Source organism: Phalacrocorax aristotelis, chromosome 16 (genome assembly GCF_949628215.1).
Source record: "Phalacrocorax aristotelis chromosome 16, bGulAri2.1, whole genome shotgun sequence".
Classification (NCBI taxonomy): domain Eukaryota; kingdom Metazoa; phylum Chordata; class Aves; order Suliformes; family Phalacrocoracidae; genus Phalacrocorax; species Phalacrocorax aristotelis.
In genome coordinates, this window is record NC_134291.1 from 5,673,642 (window position 1) to 5,693,395 (window position 19,754).

Below are 19,754 nucleotides of genomic sequence, written 5' to 3' on the forward strand. Positions count from 1 at the left end.
TCCGTGGCTCCTGGCTCGCCCTTGGCCCCGACTTAGCTTTTGATCACATTCCTATTTAGAGCTGGTACCACCCGAGGGAGTTTTGATACTCCAGAGCCCAGCACAGGACCAGGGCTGGTGCAATGGTTCCCTCCCTGTCCCCATCGCAGGCAGGGCAGGGTCCCTCCCCAGGGCTCGGCCTTCCAGCAGCTGCCAGACAAGAGTTGGGATGTGAACGGGGGTACCCGAGGGGGTGCCCCAGCACCCCTGTGTCTCAGGCCCCTCACACTGGTGCAGTGTGTGCCACTGTGCAGCTGGGGGTCCGGTGCTGCATGGTCCAGCCCACAGGTCCCTGCAGGTGGGGAGCTGCCCCCCAGCCCAGCCGGGCTCAGTGACGCCCCACTGCACACCAGGCAGGTGGCACGCAGGATGCGAGGCCAGGAGCCATCCCGACCTGGCACGGCCCCCCCCGCCATCCCCTGCAGCGAGGTCCCCAGGGAACCCTCCTGGTGGCTGGGGGAAGCTGAGGGGAGCTGGCAAGGCACAAGGCATGCAAATACCCCCCAGTGCACCAAGAAACGAGAGGCCTTGAACAGAAACAGGCAGGGACTCAAACCAGGACTGTGCTGGGCTGCAGCATTGCCAGGTTCATCCAATGTGGCATCACTGGGGGGGCCAGTGGTGGGCAGCCGGGGGCTCCTGCCTGTCCTGAGCCACACACAGACCACAGGAGGCCAGGGCTGAACGCGGTTTGATGTTTATTTGCTGCAGATCCTCAGCACTAGTTTTACAAGGCCGTGGCAAAAAAAAAAAGTTAGAATAAAAAAACCCTGCCACTCCCCCACCCTCTGGAGAGGTCTCTGCACAGAACAACCCAACATACAAAATAATCTAAAAGGAGAAAACTATACAGGAGTATTTACACCTCTGATAAATAGACTAATACTGATCCAGGCGCCTCTCTCCAGACTGTGCATGGTGGCTGAGGGAACAGGACAAGACACGGAAGTTTGCAAGGCAGAGACGGGGGCTGTAGCCCCTGGCCTGGCTGGACCCCCTTGACAGCAGCTGTCCCTGGTGCAGGCTCTGGGCACATCCCCCCACCTGCTCAGAAGCGAGAGCTTGTGCTCGAGGAGACAATGGCCACCCCTGTCACAGCCTCCCCTGCCCCTCGCCGAGGGCATCACCCTGCAAGGACGAGCCGGGGCAATGCCAGCCAGTGCTGCCGGACCAGGGCCCTCACCCAAGCTCCAGCACCCCCCAGCTGGGTGAGGACATGTCTGTGCACCATGTGGCACCACTGCACCCCATGATGGTGACAAGTCTCTGCCCCTCAGCCCTCCCTGCACCCACAGTGACCTTTGCCAGTGCAGGAGACAGCTGGGAGGGTCCAAGGCAGCAGCGTGGGGAAGCCCCAGGACAGACCCAGGCCCGCTACAACGAGGGCCAGGAGTCGTGCCTCCATGAGCCATCCCCCAGCTGCCCTGGGGCTTCCATCCTTCACCCTGGCACCTGCAGCACCCCCAAAACTGCCATCTGTTAACTGCCAGCCCTTCACCTTCCCAATGGGACACCCCAAGTACTTCAGGACATGGGTGCTGGTGGGATCCAGCAGCATGTGCGGCTGCACACTTGCTGGGGGGATTGGGAACAGGGAGGGTGCCCATGGTGCCCCACTGCCCAGTCCCAGCTGGTGAAGGTGGGAGAGAACAATACACACACAGGGCACTCCCCATCCTGCAGCCGAGCCTGGGACAGGACGGAGCTCCCTCTGTGGGGGGTGTTGCTGGTCCAGCTCCAGTCTGTGAAGATGCTGTCCTGGCAATGAGGCAGTGATGGGGGTGCCAGAGCCACCGAGATGCCTGTGCCTCCTCCCTCTCCCCACAGTAAAGAAACTGCGAAGCTGAAGCTAGGTCCTGGGCCCCAAGGGCCAGGCTGCAGCACAGCCCCAGCCCCGCAGCCCTCTGGGGAGGGGAGACGCTCAGGCTGCCAGGGGCACGCTGGCCTCACAAGGCCAGTGGAGGCTGCTAGTGTCTCTTGGTGGAGGACACCTTCTTCTTCCTGGCGGCCAGCATCTCGTAGAAAGGGTCCCGGCTGATCGCTGCCCTGGCAGGGGGAACAAGGGCTCAGGTTAGCTGTACAGCCAGACAAAAACTGCTGTAGGGCTGGTCAGCAGCCTTTCCCTTTGTGCCCTGGGAAAGCCCATTCCCCCTAGTCCTTGTAGGGTATCCCGGGAAGCACTGCCCTTCCTCAAGCACAGCAGGCAGGACCCGGCTGCGCCCCTGCCCAGCACCCTGCCACTTGCTCCTACAAGCACTCACTTGATGCACTTGATCCACTCCTCCTTCTCCTCGGGAGTGGGGGCGGAGATGCGGTACACTGTGTGGTTCCCCTCCACCACCCGCCCATCCGCTTCCGTCTTGCAGGCCTTGATCACCTGGTCCTTGTTGTCGGGGATGTAGAGCTCAAAGCAGTTCTGGGAGGGAGGAGACCATTCAGAGGCAGCCCCCGCATCCAAAGGGGACCCCAGGCTGGGAGGGATGAGGCAGAGCACCGAGGCTGCAGGCAGTCCCCTGGCACAGCCACCCCCAGTGCAGCAGAGGGGGATGGACATGCTGTGATCGTCACCCCATGGCCCCCAGGCGTGCCCTGCCACCAGCCCTGGACACTGCGGTGACCAGCCCCAGTCCGCACCTGGCTGCTGTGATGGGTGGAGGCAGTGACAGCTGCAGGGCCCTCCCACCTCTCCCGGGGCCATCCCTCGGGGGCTGCAGCACCTCCCAGCTTTCCCTGCCCTGCTCCTGCCCCAACCAAAGCACCAGGTCTGCCCCTTCAGCCCCAGGGGACCCTGCCACGGCACTCACAGGTTTCTTCGAGTCATCCACCTCACGGATGCTGAGGTTCTCCAGGGGGATGATGCCACGGGGCTCTTTATCCTGGTTGGGAGAAGCAGAGGGTTTAGCTGCAGGCTGGACACCTCCAAACCCCACCCACGTGCCCCAGGCAGGGCTGGATGCTGCAAACACCTCTATCCCCAAACACCCCTCTGCACAGGCATGTAGTGCTGCCCGGCCTGACAGCCATGTCCTGCACCCCTGCAGTCACCAGCACCTCAGCATGGCAAGAGGCAGGCTGCCAGCCCCGCGCTGGGATGCCGTGTTGGTCTGTGCCATGCAGACAGATGAGCACTGAGCTGGATCCGGTGCCCTTCCCTGCCCTGGCTCAGCAGACCCCAAGCAAAGGTCACTGACCGTCGTGTACTCGAAGTAGTAAAGGCAGTTGTCAGTCAGGATGAACCAACGTCGCTTCCACGTCTTCACCCTGCCTCCTGGGAGCAGACAGAGGCAGGTTGGGTGCAGCCCCAGCAGAGCGCGGCCAGGGCACGCGCCTGGAGGCTCGCGGCACATGGAGGCTATGGCAGAGCTGGAGCCCACACAGACACACACAGACAAGCACCAGGTGCCGGGGCACAAGCAGAGCCAGGCAGCCCGGTGGGCGCCGGGCACAGCAGCAGCAGGCAGCACACACCACGCCGGGCAGGGCATGAGCAGGAGCGGAAAGCAGACGGGATGAGGATGGAGGGGAGGGGGGATCGGGCCCGGAACACTGCGCCCATTCCCACCCAAAACACTGATTCAGCATGGCCAGGGGACGCTGCAGCCACACAGCTCTCAGGGGGGTGCAGGGGCTTTCTGTTCACATTGACCATGGGCCCACTGCATCCTGGCCAGCACAGCCCAGCGCTGGGGAAAGGCACGAGGCCAAGACCATGGATTGCGGACTTTTGGTGGGAGGGAGTTTCACAACTGCCACTGCAGAGGTAGAAGCTGCTCCCTGGGCTCAGGGACGGCTCACCCCTGGGCCTGGCTCCCCCTCCATCATTCCGGCATGCTCTGGCCATCACAGCAGTGCCAGATGTGCTGCCACCATGGGATGAGCACCCAGGCGGTGCTGCCTGGGGACTGTGCAGACACAAGGAGGCACTGTGTGCACTGGGGGCCGTGCTCATCTCCCCCACCGCACCAGAAAGGCCCCGAGCCTCCCTGCTCCCCCATGCCAGCTGGCCACCCACCCCGGTATTTGCCCCAGTGCCAGGCTGGGGCCAGCACTTCCTAGAGGAAACCCCCCCTCTGACTCTTTCCAGCCAAGGTCACCCCAAAACCCAGGGTATGACCATCTTCAGCCACAAGCCTTCCCAGGACCACCTCCTCTCCTGGGTCTGTGGGAGGGAAGAAGCCATGTGCCAGGGCAGGGTCCCACGGCACAGGGAGCACAGGAGGGACCTGGTGTTGAGGGCCCGCAGGGGTGCGGGGCTCCGTGGGGTCAGGCAGGGCCTGCAGAGCTGTATGGGACTGAGGGCCTGTGCAGCCCCACAGGGGAACACCGACACTCCCTGGCACCCCAGGGCTGCAGGTGGTGATCCAGGGCAGTGCCGGCACCCAGCACACAGACTGCCACTAGCCCGTGGCACAGCACAGGGCACTGCACGGACAGCTCCTCCCTGCTCTCATCCTGCTCCAGGCACTCTGCATCTCCCAACACCCCGGTGCACAGGCTGGGGCCCTTCCTGAGAACATCCCAAACCCATCCCTGTCCCTCATGGTGCTGGAGGCAAAAACCCACTGTGGCCAGGCTGAGCTGCCTGCGAACACGGCGAAGCACGGATGGGCAGGCATCCCCCACCAGTGGCTGGGCAAGGAGCGACTGCGGCCCTGTCCGTCCCTGGCTGTGGGGTGCGCCGGGGCAGCGGAGGGGGCCAGCAGGCCTCGGGGAGCCCTTCGCATTGGCGGGGCTGGTACCCCGCATCCCTGCCTTGGTAGCATCAGGAGCGGGGCTGTCCCCTCGGCAGGCGAGGTCCCTGGGGCAGTGCAGGTGGTTAGCAGCAGCAGCAATGAGACTAATCACCAGCAATTAAAAACAAAAAGGAAACGAAGCCCCAGCGGCGTGAGCAGAGCGGGGAGAGGGGTACGTACCTCCTGGAGTTGGGGGCAAGGAAGGGAAGAGCCAAAATCATGGAAACATACAAATGAGGGAGAAAAGAAAATTAAAAAGAAAGGAAAAGGAAAAAAAAAAAGAGGAAACCCCAAAGAACCCCCCTCATCCCACACGGGTCAGTGGTGCAGGGCTGCAGCAGGGAAGCCATGAGGGGCTGGGCCGGCGGCACCACCGTGAGGGATCAACCTGCCCTGGCTCACTGTGGCTCTGTGGGACAGATCTCCTTGGCTGGGGGGCACTGGGCCTGGCTCCCCCTGCCCCATGGCCTCCCTGTGGGGTCCACCCCTGCCCCACGAGTGGGCTGAGCTACGGCAGTCAGGCTGGGAGCCACAGCTGCTCTGCCGCCTCTTCACCCCCTCAGCTGCCAACAGCCCCAATGGCAGCGGATGCTGACCTGCCGTGCGTGGGGCCCTTCTGCCAGTGGGGTGCTGGGCTCACCTGGGGACAGGAGAGGCAGACCTGGGGCTCCCCCCGACAACCCCCTACCCCAGAGCCAAGGGGCAGATGGCCCTTGCTCAGCCCCAGGACCAGGCTCTGCACTGGTGGGGGGGTAAGGCCCTTCTACCATCCCAAAGGGGTGGCAATATGGCAGAAACACCCCCTGGTGAGAGGACAGAGCCTCAACCCCAGTGAGAGCCCCAGGGAAAGGATCCCACCAGACCCTGCTCCTGCCAGCACCCCATTGTCCCCCCTCGCTTAACCCAGGCAGAGGACTCCCCAGAGCTGCCAAGAGGAGAAGCCACAGGAGCCAGGGCGTGGGGCAGACTCGCTGGCCTCGAGAGCTGGGCTGTGCAGCGGGGCCGCGGGGATGCCATGCACGCTGCCTGCATGTGGAGCCGGGATGCGGAGGTGATAATGCTGTGGGAAGGTGAGGCAGGGACCAGTCTGTGGCATGGAGCGGGGGACGCACGCAGCCTGGGGCAGCTCGCCGCTCGCTCCCGGGGGCCTGCTCCAACAGGACCCTCCTGTGACTTGGTGATGAGAAGGGCCTCGCAGTTTCCGTGCTCTGACACCAGGCTCCAGTACCAGCTCTGCAACCCGGGGCTTGCCCAACCTAGATGCAGAATCCCCCAGGATGCCCACCCAGCCACACCACAGGGCCTCGTCAGCTGTGAGTCTGCTCCTGCCACCCAGCTCAGGGAAGATGGAGGGCTGCTGTATGTATGGACACCTTCCTCATGGGGCTGCGCCCCTGTCTGCAGCTTCTTGTCCCTCTGCAGGGCCATGCTCCGAGGAGCCAGGCCAGCAAGTGAGGTGCAGGCAGCCCAGGGGCATTGCACCCGTGGCCCAGCTCCTCCCCAGGCCACATCTGCCCAGCTGCCAGCGCTCACCTAGCTTCAGAAGCCAGCCCTCCCGGTCGGGGTTGAAGAACGTGTGGGTGAGGTCATTGCCATCGTCCTCAGGGATTTTGAAAGGTTCATTCTTGATGCTCTCATAAAGATTCTGGTACAACAATACACAGTGTCAGCTCTGTTCCACCCAGGAGCCCTGCAATGGGCCAGCTCCACAGCCCAGCCTCGGCCCCTCCACACCCTGTCCCTCACCCGGAGCAGCTCCTCAGGTAGGTCCCCCCCGTCATTGATGCCACGGTTCATGGCAATGAAGCGTTCTGCTGTGGGTTTGTCCTTGACGTTGGGGTTGTGCAGGCTGGTGTTCAGCATGATGATAGCGAAAGAGAGCACGTAGCAGGTGTCTACAGGGGCAGAGGGGAAAGTCAGCTGTGAGTCAGGACAGCGAGGGAGAGGGGCTGAGGCAGGCACTCACCTGTGGACTGGAAGACACCAGGGTTGCACTGGCAGTACCGCTGGGCAAAGGCCTCCATCATCCGGTCAATCTTCTGTGCCTCCCCAGGCAGCCTGAAGCTCCACAGGAACTGCCTGCGAAGAGCAAGGCATCACACTGCTTTGGCGGCTCCACGTGCCCTCCAACCATGCTCACATTGCTATGGCCCCCCACCAGCCTGCTGCCTGTCTCCCCTGATGGGACACGACTCTGCTCCCAGCCCCCTTTGCTCACCGCAGGGCCTGCACGAGGTTGAGGTCAGTGAACTCATGAAGTTCCACGAAGGCATGCAGGACTTGGATGTTGAACTCATCCCTGCAGGAACAAAGCCAGAGCACGAGGGATGCATGATCAGCAAGTCCTGTGACTGCCAAGCTGCTCATTTGTCAGGAAAACCTGCAGCTACCCCTGCACTTGAGTCCTGGGCTGGTTTTGCACACACCAGCCTCTCACAAGTGCCAGACACGGATCGAACAGCCCCCCAGCTCTCCCTAGCATTCAGGGTGCCCAGCCCCGCTGTACACCCACTCAGCTACTCTGTAAGCTCAAAGAGCTGCAGTGTCTCGTCTCTCAGGCAGTGATGGCCCAGGGCACCCGCAGGAGACCCAAGCCACCCCAGGCCAGTGTACCTCTCGCCCAGGTAGTCGCCGATGGCTGTTTTGTTGAGGCCCTCTCCCTTGTAAAGGAACTGAGCGATATCCTCACATGTGTTCTTCAGCAGGTCATTTTCAATCAGGAACTGGATGCCCTGGAGCGGTGCAAGAGACACGGCTCTGGGGCTTGCTGCTGACCCTGCCAGCCCGCCTGCTGCCTCCCCGGCCCCTGCCCTGGGTGCTGGCTCTGCCCCAGCCCAGCGGGTGGCCAGGCACCTGGACTGCGAGGTGGCAGAGCCCACCACAGCCCCAGGCGGGCTGGTGAACAGCCCTGCTCCCTGCCCAGCCCACCCCACAGTACCTTCTTGGGATCCATGTTGAATTTCTTCCTGCCCATGGCCACCTGCTTGTTCCTCTGCATGTTTTTCCTGCAAAGCCCAAAGCAGATCTGAGTGCCCAGGAGGAACCTGGCTGCCTCCTGCCTCCCCCCTCATCCCTTGGGCAGAGCACTGCGGAGAGGGGTCAGTCTGGCCTGAATGGGAGCTGAGCAACTTTGACCAGGCCAGGCCCTCTGTGTTGAACCTGCACGGGGCGAAGCTGGCACACTGTGCCACATCTCTGCCCTGCACCGTGGCACAGCAGCATGGGTCTGCTCTCGGCTTGCTGGGCCCCAGAGCAAAGAGGAGCTGCTGTGCCCCATCCACGGGGTCACCCTGTCCACGGGGTCACCCAGTCCATGGGGTCACCCCATGCAGAAGGGGTGCTGGGTACAGCATCCCAGCAGGTGATCTCTGCATGGGGCAGGCTAGGTCAAGCTGGGCGCGGTGGGACTCTGGGGAGAGCAGCCTTCAGGCCCCAGCAGGGCCAGTGTGAGGGTGACAGCCTTCATGCCCCAGTAGGTGATTAGAAATGACGCTGGGAGTCAGCTCCCATCGGCTGCCAGGACCCCCTAATCCCAGGCTGGCACTGCCTGCGCCGGCTCAGAATAACAAAGTCCGACAGTCTCTGCGTCCAGACAGAGGGGCTGAGGCTTGGAAAAACAGACCTTTGGAGCAGCAGTTCAGACTGGGATCCTGCTACTGCTCCAAGGAATTCAGGGTGCCTGGGAAAGCTACCTGCACCAGCACCCATGGGATCAGGCTACACCGCTCAGCTGTCTAAGGCTCCCACATGGTGTGAGTGAGCTAGCATTCAGGAACAGCCTTGATGCAGGGGAGAGGGCTCAGTGGAGGCCCTGGGCCGCCTTGACAGCAGAGGACTCACCTCTCCTCCGTAGACCCCAGGTTCTCGATCTCATTCGTCACCTCTGCTATCTCATCTTTCAGCCGCTGAGGGGAGAGAGCACACTGAGACAGGAGGTGCCTGCCCCCCTCCCTCCCAAACCCTCCAGTCCCCCAGCCCTGATGGTAGCCCCGGGGCCATTCCCCCACAACGCCCCAGCAGCTCCTCCTTCCTTCCCTCCTTCCAACCTGACTGCTGCCCTGGGGCTGAACTAGCTTGGGGGGCACTCACGGAGGGGGCTGGTGGCACCCCACTGCTAATCCCCCTGCAGCATCGACACACTCCGAATGTGCAGGAAGGAAGAGATTCAGAGGTTAATAAAATTACCCCCTAATCCCTTTAGATCATGCCCAGCATATGGCAATAATTAGCCTCTGCTGCCTTAATCAGGGACATGACTGACGGGTGTCCCAGATGAGCCCTGACCTCACAGTCACTTGCCAGGGCATGGCCTGGCCCAGAGACACGGTCCCTGCCCGTGCCAGGGAGGGGCTGGCACAGAGACGCCGGTGCCCCGAGCCACGGGGAATAGCAAAAGCACACAGCCCGGAGCTCTGTGGGGCGCAAGGAAAAGCCATGGCTGCCTCGGCCCTGCAGGGCAGACCGACTGCCAGGCTGGGCCCACTTCCCCTGCTGGGACCCTCTCCCTGGCGCCGGGCTCTGCAGAGGCAATGCTATCAGGCATCGGGGCAGCAGATCATGGGCTCCCTGCAGCAGCTGCTGGTGTCCACCCTGCGGGCCCAGCTCGCCATGCCCTGCAGTTCCAGCAGCCCCAGTCCTCTGCCTTAGAAGGTCCACAAGAGCCCCCATGGGCCACAAAGAGAGGGGGGCTGGCGAGGAAAGGGGACAGGAGCACAAACCCAACCCACAGCCCTGCCTGGGCCTGTTCCTGCACAGGCTCTGTGGGTCTGGGGCAGCGCACCCCGATCCCCTGGCAATTACTGACAGCCCTGGCCAGGGCAGCCTCTCCTCCCCACCTCACCTTCCCCAGGAGCCACCCTCCCCTTTCCCAGGAGCAAGCACGGCAAGGGACCCTGGATGGGGTTACAGGGACCCTGCCCAGTGACACAGGCAGGGAGATTGTCCCCTGCCTCCCAGGGGACAGCCCCGAGCAAGAAGCTGCCACATCCAGGACAGGGGGATTGTGCATACGGTGGTGGCCCTCAGCATCACACCTGTATGTCAGCCAGCAGCTCCTGCTTGCGGCGGCGGATGTTCTCCAGCTCCTGGCACTCCTCTGGGGTCAGGTCACTGGGCACTGAGTGAAGACACGGTCAAATCAGCACGCGTGGATATGGGAATCATCCCCGCCAGGCTCCAGGCGCAGCCTCTGCTCCCTGCCGGTAGCCTGGGGCCCGTCAGGAGCTGGGACACGGAGCTGCTGGGTGCCCAGAGGAGCCGGGCCAGTGAGCAGTGCCCCCAGCCCTGCACGGTGGCTGAGTGCCACCGACGGCACGCAAGGAATGTGAGGGCCAAGCCATCACCCTGGTGGGCTGTGGCAGCAGCGGGGGAGCCAGGCACTGTTGTTCCTGCTGATTCAGCCCACGGCGGCTGGGCAGGGAGGACCAGCATGGACTGGCTCCAGTGCTGCTCCCCCTGGCTCTAGCCCTGCCGTCCTGCCGAGTCCAGTTTAACTCCGCTCTACCCTAGCCAGGCCAGTGTTGGTGGCTGTCCCAGTCCCTGACATGGCTGGGCAGCTCTGCTGTGCCCCACAGTACCGGGCTCCACAAGGACCTGGAGCCCTCGGGTTCCTCTGCTGCACTGGGCCAGCCCCATAGAAAATCAGCTCCTGACTGTCCTTGCAGCCCACTCTGCATGGGATCCATCCTTCTGAGCCAGGGCCCAGAGCTGGTGCGCCCTCTGGACAAACCCTGCCCACATGCCGTGCCATCTACACCTCCCCGTCACCCACAGGAGCCAGGCACCCCCGCCCCCCAACATCATCCCAGAGTCTCAAGCCTGGGGTGCCACACGCCCCACCTTCCTCCTGAGCCCTGCAGCTCCTGGGACGTTCCTGATGCTCCCTGGTGCATGAGGTCCTGCTCTACAGTGACACGGCATCCCATTTCTGTTCCCTCCTGTCCCCAAGGTCACCCACTCCTCCCATAGTGGTCCTAGCCCTTGTCTACTGCCCACGCCTCCCACTTCTGCCAGCAGGTTCCAGCAGCTCCCTCGTATGCCACATCAAGGCTGCCCGTGAAAACACCAAAGCACTGTCCTTCCAGAGGGAGGGATCGGTGTCCCCAAGGGAGGCAGCAGTAGCACCCACCAGCTCGGCCTTCATACTGCCTCCTGCACAGGGTTACTGGGGACAGGCATGTGTTAGGGCTGCCACCGCTCCCTCCTTCCCCAAACATTACCTCTCCTTTCCACCAAGGCTCTGCATGCCACCACGGCTGTGGTCTCCAGGGCACTGCTGACACCAGCCTGGACTCACCCAGAGTGTCCCCAGCATGGCCACCTGCCCTATCCCAGCACCCAGGGACGCCACATGCCTTTGGATCAGCACCGTCCTCAACTGTGCATCATTTCCCCACCGAGCTGCCACCTCCTCCGTGGGAGCCACACACGACCCTGGGGCGATCGCAACCACACAAACCGAATCTCTGAACTCAGCACTTCCCCGGCTCCGCTCCGGCTTTCTGCCGAGCTTCCTCCTTCGCAAAAATCCCCTACTGCCAAGGTCAGCAGCAGCCTGAGTTTGCGACACCACCCCTCCAGACACGACGGCAACACTTCTCAATATTTTTAGTCTCCAACACTAGAAGATTGAACCAGACAACCTGGCTCGTAGCACCAAGTTAGAAGTTATTTAAACTTAAAATACCTGAGGCATTGCCTTATCGATATATCCAAGCACCTTTCGTGCACCCCAGTGCCATTCCTGCAGGTGCTCAGCCCCTCCTGCCCGGCGCCCAGGGCACCCAGCAAGCGCGGGCTTGCTGTGGGAGGGCTGAGCTGCGTCACACACCCGTTGCCAGACACAAAACCCCCTAAATCCTTGGGCTGTAGCACGCGTCGCAGGACCCTCCCGCCCAGCCGCAGTTGGAGGGGAGGTGAAATTCGGTGCGAGGGTTGGACCTGTCTCGAGGCGAGCTGGTCAAGGGTGGGAGGCTGGATCCAGCAAAGGGACCCGCTGGCACTCAGCTGACGAGCAGCAAGGCAGACCCTGCAGGAGCAGCTTTGCCTCCCCCTGCCCACCTGTGAGCGGGCAGGGGTCTCAGCAGGCCCCACGGCAGGCGCAGCAGAGAACGAGAAGCTGTAGGGCAGAGGAGCCCAGGAAGGTCCCTCCCCACCCGCGCTGCTGCAGTGGAGGGTCAGCACTCGTGACACCAGCCCAGCCATGTCAGCAGCAGCCAGAGGAAGAGAAACCCCAGATGCAAGAGCTTTTCTGGGGAAGGAAGAGGGCGTTAACCCTTCCCCGGCACTCTGCACAGCTCCTGCCCCGCAGCACCGAGCAGAGCCCAAATGGCTCCCGAGAGGCCAGTGAGCCCTGCCACGGGCTGCAGGGAAGGGGAGGCTGGAGCAGGCACCCGCTGCCCCAGCTTCACCCTGGCACAGGAGTTGGGGCACGGTGACCCACAGGACTGTGGAGATCCCAGCGCTGGCGCCTGCTCCTTGCCAGCACGAGGCCCCAGTGCAGGGGGTCCATGGCTCCCGCAGCTCCTGCTGCCAACATCTGAGCCCAATGACTCTGCACACTGGCCGCAGCAGGAGGGCAGCAAGGGGCACCAGCGGGATTCATCCATCTGTCCCGGGCTCCAAGGCTGCCGGGGTCTACGGCAGCTCTGAGCAGGAGCAGCAGCACATCCCCCACTCCCGCCATGCCCAGCACAGAGCACAGCCCCCCTTGGCATGCAGAGGCCATGTTTGTCCCCCGTGTTCCCTTCCTACCCTGCTGCCTCAAGACAAGCAGGCAGGGCCAGTGGCACAGGAGCAGGGCAGACGCAGAGCCACCTGCCTGCCTCCCCCTCTCCCCAGCCCCACCAGCCTCCCCAAGCTGGGCTCACCGCTGCCCTCCGCCCTGAGCACCATCCTGGCAGGCTCTCTCCACCGGCTCCGTTGGCTGTGCCTGTGCTGCCTACAGCTCTGGAGAGGTGCTGCTGTTTCGGGGTGCGGACACCTGCCTGCCCCGGTGCTTCTGGTGCTTCCCGGGGTGAGTCAGGGCTGCGCCGGGCCAATGAGCTCCGGGGCCGCCTGGGCGTCATCCCGGCCTCACCAGGAGCCAGCACCAGCAACACCCTGTTCCTGCCACAACGAGCCCAGGGCCAACAGTGCCTTAACTCCTCTGCTGCCGGCTGGGTGAGGAAATGGCGCAGCCAGGGCCCTGCTCCCCATCCTCAGCCCTGGGTTTGGGGGATGTGAAGTGTTGGGGTCCCTGCCAGACAGGCACTGGCGGCTGGCCCAGCCTTTCCTTCTTTGGGGGCTGCCCAAGACACTCGACCCAGCACACCTTGAGCTCAATGGAGCAACACCAGGGTTCCCTCCATCAGGTGGGGCCCCCCACCCCAGCAGACTCCCAGCCCTGCCCCACAGCTCCCTGTGCAGCTCATCCAAACTCTGCACTGCACATCCAGGTCCTGCGCAGGCTGTAAGGACCGAACCCTGGGTAGGACCAGGAGGGCTGTGCGACCACTGGTGCCTGCCACCCTCTGCAGACTCCATGGCAGCTCACTCGGCTGGATGGGACCAGAATCAGGACCAGGGCCGGACGCGATACTGGTCCCCATGGGAGATTGCTCCCCACTGTCTTGCCCCCTTGCTCTGGGAATCCTGTATGGACCCCACTGCTCCATATGAGACTACTGTGCAGTGGAGTCCAGGGCCCGTGAGGCCGTGCCGGCAGCAGGAGCAAACCCCTGGCATGTCCCTGTCCCACTATCAGCTGCCTGGAGAGGCCGCGTGAGCCTCGGCCGCCTTGACTCAGCTAAATCCTGCTCGGCAGCATGAGATGGAGAAACAGCACCCAGAACGCCAGCTATGGTGCAAGGGGAGGAAGGGCTCTGGAAGCCTTGCATCAGTCTTTCGGCCCACAGCTGTGCTGCCCTGCTACCCAGCCCTCCCACCAGCCTGTACCACAGGGGCAAAGGCACTGGGTTTAAGCAGACCATGGGGACGAGCACACGGTGCCAGCACTGGCCATTGCTGGGCTCTGCTGTGGGGCACCGCTGCCCGCTCCTGTCATGCCTGGCAGCTGGGGGACCCGCAGGGCCCCAAGAAACTTCCTGCTCATCTCAGCACACCACATCCTGTTTTCACTGTGCCGCGTGCGCATTCTGGGTTGCATCAGCCCTGTCCTTCCCCACTGACAGCCGAGGTGCCTCAGGAGAGGGGTTCATGGACAGGCAGCTCCAGGAAAGACCCTCCCAGGCGGCTGGACCCTGTGCCCAGAGCCAGCCAGGGTCCTTGTGCTGCTTCAGCACGGCCCTGCTCATCACCCCCACTCCCTGTGCCCAAAGCCTGGCAGGGAACCCATGTCCACAGCCACTGCCTCGCTCCCTGGCAGCTCCAGCCTCCTGCAACCCCCATGCGCATAGCCCTGGCCCACAGTGTGGCCAGGTGAGCACTTGCTTGGCCGTGTCCACGTGCACTGAGCACCATTCAGGTGCTGGGAGTGCTCCCTGGCAGGCACTTCACTTGCTCTCTGCACTGTTCACCATGCTGGGCCTCAGGCGGAACAGAGCCTGCTGCTGCTCAGCCTCAGCTGCCAGCAGGGTGCAGGACTGGCCAGAGGAAGTCTCGCTGCCCCATGCCCCACAGCACAGCCACCCCTGGTCCCACACTCGGGCAGGAACCCACAGACAGCAGCAGCTCCCATGGGCAGCCAGCCCCAACAGCAGTCCCAGCGCAGCAGGTGCTGGGCTGCCCTGCACAGATTTCGGTTTGGAGAGCACCACCGCAAGCTGTCCTTGCAGCCACAGACACTTGCAGCAGCGAGGGCGGCTGAGTGCTCATGCATCGCCCAGGGCAGGAGGGTAAGGGGCTGGGACAGGACCTGCCACAGCCGCACTGGGCCGCGTGCACCCTCCCGGCCACCACCGGCAGCTCCTGAGCAACCCCTGTCCCAGCGTGGCACCCAGCACCGGTGCAGGGCAATGCCATGCGAGGCAGCCCGGTGCCCAGCTGTCCTGCTGGAGCTCAACACTTGCAGAGGCCTGAGCCTGAGGAGGCTGGCGGTGTGTGGGGAGCACAGCGAGGACTCTCTGTGCCGCTGTCAGCAGGAGCCATATGGAGCCGGAGCCGCGGGCACCATCACATCTGCTGGGGGGACGGGAACCCCGTGGTAAGCGGAGGGGAGGGCACAAAGCGCCTACCTGCCTTGGTGGCCACCGAGGGGCAAAGGAAGGCCTGGAAGCTGGAGGCACAGAGCTCGCTGACTGTCCCCATGGTGCGGAGGCCCTGCGCAGGATGCCACCAGCTCCGACAGGGCAGGCAGGAGCAGGCAGAGGCCTGGCAGGTGCCGTGTGGCTGAGCAGCAGACTCTCCGGTGCTGGGGCCTGCAGGCAAGCTGCAGCCAAGAGAGCCGGAGGACTCCCCGCTCTGGCTGGAGCCAGGGAAGGCAGCTCTGGCAGGGGAGCTCCAGCTGCAGGAGCCCACGCGCCAGCCCCAGCCAATCCCCGCTGCTCCCTGCCTGCACACCAGCCCGCTCCGCTCCCGATGGATGCACTGGCCGGCGGCTCAAAGCCACTTAGAGGACGAGGAGTTTGGGAACTCCCCAGCAGCCCCCCTGCCCCAGGCTGCCTGCCCCCCGCCAGCCCCCTTGCCCCCGCGGGGGGCTGGCAGCATGGTATTTTTAGAGCAGTTTTATCCCTCCGTATTAAGAGCGTTAAGCATCGGGAGCCGGCGGTCGCGTAGCAACCAGCGCTGCATAAAGGAAGGTGCACCGAGAGACCCAACGTGGCTCTGGAGAGGCGTGGGGAGTGGGGGGTGCCGCCATGGCCCATGCTTGTGGGGCGCAGGGCCTGGGCGCTGATCCCAGCACAGCCCCAACAGGCTGAGCCTGCCCCACGCACCGTGCACGGGCAGGCCCGCTGCACCTTCTGCCAGCCCCCTGGTGATGCCAGTCAGACGGCTGAGCTCCAGGCATGCCCCAGCAGCAACGGAGGTGCCTCCCACTCTGCCACAGTGCTGGGGGGCTCCTGCAGCAGGAACCGGGAGGGGTCCTGCCCTGGGATCCCGACCTCGGGGCCAGCTGTGAAGCTGGGGTGAGGGCACAGTTTTTCTGCCCCCCATCCCCGCTGCACCTGCGCCCCCCAGCCCCACAGGCGCTAAACAAACGCAAACTGGACAGACAGCTCTTTCCCTCAAAGCAGGAGCGATCCCCAAGCACAGGGCATGGCTGTGAGTAACCCCAGAGCCTGTCAGGGCATGAGACAGCATCCTGTGGACAGCCCAGCTGCTGGCTCTTGGCTGCCAGGAGCCAGCAAGCTCCACTCACCTGCGCCGGCAAGCACTGGGACGCGCTGACCTAGGAGAAACCTGAGCTGGGCAGGCAGGAGCCCTGACGGGGCAGGCAGTGCGGAAGGGCACCCTGGGAGGAAACCACCCTCTGAGGCAGGAAGGTGCAGTGCAGGAGGGGACCCCGACTCCCAGGAGCAGTGCTACTGCAGATGGGAGCAAAGACAGAGGAGAAGGGCAGCTTGCAGGGCTGTGAGGGCAACCAGGCTCTCGCCACTGATGTGACTGACCTGGTTTCAGCACCACTTCCCCTTGCCCAGGGGCCAAAGCGGTGGTTGCCACATCTCTGGGGGCCTTCAGCAGCCAGGCGGTACAAGAGCAGGCAAAAGGGGCCAGGGGGATGCAGGGCTGAGCTGGGCACATGGTGTGGTGAGTGCCTGCCCAGGGTCTGCACCAGCAGCTGAAGAAACCCCCATGCGGCATCAGCCCCTGCTGGTGCTCCAGCCGGCTTGAAGCAGGGCTAGGCAACACCTCCTGAGCTAAGTGACCCGGACACCCGCCTCGATCCTCACACCCTGCCTGGGTGAGATGGGGTGTTTACAAACACCCCAGGGTTATGCTTACCATGGCTCTGGGCCCTGATCCTCCACCTGCTGGAAAGCAGGGCCTGGGAGAGCTGCCTCCCTTCACCAGCCTCCCCCTTCCCTCAGGCCCAGAGCAGAAACTTCGAACCTGACCCCGTTGCAATGGCCCAGCACATGGACAGGCTGAAACAACCCAACAGCGGGGCCTGCGTGTCCCTGACATGTAACTGCTGAGTGTCAGCAATGCGGCTTATCATTCTCTGCTCCTGAACATCTCGGGCGAGGAAACAGCTAATTGCCTCTGCCCAATGCTGTACTGCCCAAGCCCCGCTGGCCCCAGCCCTTGCTCTCTGAGCCCAGTGCCATCTCTGCACTGTCCTTGTGTCTTCGACCTGGGAGCCCCAGAGCTCTGTGGAAGAGGCACTCCCCCCGCTGGGCCCAGCAAGTCGCCCTGTGCCACACCAGGGAAGGGGTTACTGTGTCACTGGTAGCTCCCCCGGCAGTGTTGCCCCCAGACCCTGTCCCCTTGGTGCAGAGGTGCACACTGTGGTCCTGGGCTGCCTCTGAAACAGCTGAGCTGGCGCCAAGGGCCCTGCCAGTGCCTCCCTGCAAACCAGGGCTGTGCAGGCTGGCAGCGGGGAGAGGCTGGGGATCCCCCCAGCCTGCCGGGCGAGCTGAGAGCCCACCGCCCTTCCAGGATCTCCTACGCCTCTCACAGCCCACCCTGCCTCCTGGCACCAGCCATCCTGCTGGAGACAGCAAGGCCCCCCAAGCACAAGCCGCTTTGCAGAAGGCTGCATCACCCCTGCTTAAAGAAATCCCTTAATCCCCCAGGCTAGAGCGAGCAGTAATCCGCCGGGTGCAGCAGGATTACCAGCACTGCCCAATCCCCCTCACCTCGGGCTAGGCCTTAGCCGACACAGGGCCCAGCTCAGGACACGGTGCTGGGACAGACTGCACTCCCCACAGGAGGCTGCTCACCGTTTCTGAAGCTCAGTGGGGCAGCAGCAGCCGGGACAGTTCCCTACCACGACACTGCCACCACACCGTCTAGAGATGTTTGCACCCGCGACGCTGCGCTTGGTCAGCTCCTGTCTAGGGGTGGGTTTGGTCTCACTGCCATCCCCGCAGAGAGATGCTGAGGAGGGGGTGGGAGCGCAGCCCCCACCCTGGCAGGAGCAGGGGGAGCCTGCATCTGTGCCGCCAGCTGCTCACCCTGGGATTTGTGCTCTGCTGAGGCAGACGGCTGGAGAAGGGCCGCATATCATGGGGCAGACACTAGCGTCAGCACAATCCCACCAGCAAGAGCCTCCCTGTCAGGCTCCCACCGTGCCAAAACCTCGGCAGACCATCGTCTGCAAAAGCAACAGAGCTCAAGGGCTTCGGGAGAACTGCAGATCATGATGACCTCGCAAACAGGGACAGCAGCAGGGTTTTGGAGTTGGCTGTGCCGCCCATCCTGCGTGCTGCCCTGCGGCCCCCATGGCGTGGTGAGCAGGCAATTTCTGATACTGACAGACAACCCAGGACATCCTCCAGGTGATTCTGGGAAGCAGCAAGAGGCTGCTCACAGAATCGCTCCCTGCAGCGCTCTCCTGCTAATGGGCTGCATCCGACAACGCCTGGGCTGGGCTGCGCACCCGCGGCACCGGGCACTTGCACCTTATCTCACACAGTGAACCCCCCACTGCCGAGTGCAGTCACTTCTAGGGTGGAACAGCTGCCTCCTAATCAGCTGCGTTGCACAACTGTAGCAGGCAGGAAGCCAGCCCGTGAGCCAGCGCTACTTGCACTGGCAGCTTCTGGGAAGAATGGTCACCAGCACAGCTTTCAGCATCGAGACCTTGGTTTCAGATCTCACCCAGACGGACTCCAGCCTCCCCCTCAGCAAAGTCATCACTCAAAGAAAACCCACCTGGCGACACACAGGAACATGCCTCAAAGGGCTGAGGCACAGGCAGTGCCTTCCCTCCTGGTGCTGCGGAGCAGGACCGGGAGGGAATGCTCTACGGAGGAAAGCAGGGAAGCAATCTGCACGTGCATGACAGAGGGGACCTGCAGCCCCTGAGCCACCTCACCCCTCTCAGCCCACCCTGGGAGCAGGCCCCGGGTGCACATCAGCCGCTCCCACAGCAGGCAGACACACTCCCGAGCTGGGTTTGGTTTGTGAGATATTGAACGGATGCCATCGACGCGAGCCTGCCCTGCAGATCTGCAGAGCCTGAACTCAGACAGTGCTCAGAGGCAGGAGCTGAATACCAAGTGTGAGTGGAGGGAAGGTGTGCAGGCAGCAGGTCCCAGAGCCCGGCAGCACTGACGCTGCCGGCAGCAGGTCCCTGTGGCCAGGCAGCGGGTCCCAGAGCCCGGACGCTGCCGGCAGCAGGTCCCTGTGGCCAGGCAGCGGGTCCCAGAGCCCGGCAGCACTGACGCTGCCGGCAGCAGGTCCCTGTGGCCAGGCAGCGGGTCCCAGAGCCCGGCAGCACTGACGCTGCCGGCAGCTCGCGAGCCGTGGCAGCAAAGCACGGCGCCGGCCGTGCGGGGCCGCTGGGGCTGAGCCCCGGGGAAGGACGAGGCCGCGCCGCCAGCGAAGCGGGACGGCCAGGGCTCGAGGGGTGCAGGGGGCACCGGCCGCCGGTATCCCGCCCCGCTCCCCGCGCTCTGTGGCCAGCGGGTACCGATTTCCTCCCGGCGCTTCCTCCACCGCCCCCACGGCCCCGCCCGGCCGATGCCGCCAAGGCCGCGGCCGCGCGTGGGGAGGAGCAGCCGCACTGACACCTGCGGACGCGGGTCCCGCCGCCCCGAGCCCCCGACCCCGGTTTTGCACCTGGGAACGGCGTGACCCAAACACGCCTTTCCCTCCCCCCCCCTCCGCGGATCACGGACCTCTCCGGCCCCCACGGGCTGCGTGCCCGACCCCACCCCGAGTGGGGGACCCCGAGTCTCACACACACACACACACACGCACACACACGCACACACCCAGCACTGCTGGGCGCTCCCCCCGGCGCCGTCCCCGTCCCAGGCCCGCACTGACCGTAGCCGCCCTCCTCCTCCATCCCGCCGCCGCCGCCGCTCCGGCCCCGCCCGCGTGACGAGGGCGCCGAGGCCGCCACGGGCGGCGGCACGTGACACGGGAAGGCGA

At 64.0% G+C, this 19,754-nt stretch overlaps 1 protein-coding gene across 6 annotated transcripts; it reads right to left on the minus strand.

Annotated features, from left to right (window-relative positions):
- Nucleotides 1-720: 720 nt before the first annotated feature.
- CYTH1 (cytohesin 1) lies at nucleotides 721-19,724 on the minus strand. 6 transcript variants are annotated; one of them, XM_075111489.1, is made up of 14 exons: nucleotides 12,752-12,853; nucleotides 12,641-12,719; nucleotides 9,806-9,888; nucleotides 8,613-8,677; nucleotides 7,711-7,777; nucleotides 7,386-7,504; nucleotides 6,991-7,071; nucleotides 6,739-6,851; nucleotides 6,519-6,667; nucleotides 6,306-6,417; nucleotides 3,231-3,307; nucleotides 2,844-2,915; nucleotides 2,301-2,455; nucleotides 721-2,085 (listed from the first exon to the last, which is right to left on the minus strand). In XM_075111489.1, exons 1-14 carry the CDS (start codon nucleotides 12,836-12,838, stop codon nucleotides 2,007-2,009), a joined length of 1,338 nt encoding a protein of 445 aa, XP_074967590.1. In that variant the 5' UTR covers nucleotides 12,839-12,853; the 3' UTR covers nucleotides 721-2,006. The 6 variants fall into 6 exon arrangements, with proteins under 6 accessions (XP_074967590.1, XP_074967585.1, XP_074967584.1 ...); XM_075111484.1 differs by lacking the exons at nucleotides 12,641-12,719; nucleotides 12,752-12,853 and adding an exon at nucleotides 19,647-19,724; XM_075111483.1 differs by having other exon boundaries at nucleotides 12,641-12,783.
- Nucleotides 19,725-19,754: the final 30 nt, after the last annotated feature.

Excerpts from the sequence above, each read along its gene's own strand:
- CYTH1 (XM_075111489.1), bottom strand. The coding sequence starts at position 12,838 with ATGACGCCCAGGCGGCCCCGGAGCTCATTGGCCCGGCGCAGCCCTGAC. Across the intron at positions 8,678-9,805 it reads AGCTGCTGGCTGACATACAG|CGGCTGAAAGATGAGATAGC; the intron begins GTGTGATGCTGA and ends CTCTCCCCTCAG. Across the intron at positions 2,916-3,230 it reads ACTACTTCGAGTACACGACG|GATAAAGAGCCCCGTGGCAT; the intron begins GTCAGTGACCTT and ends TCTCCCAACCAG.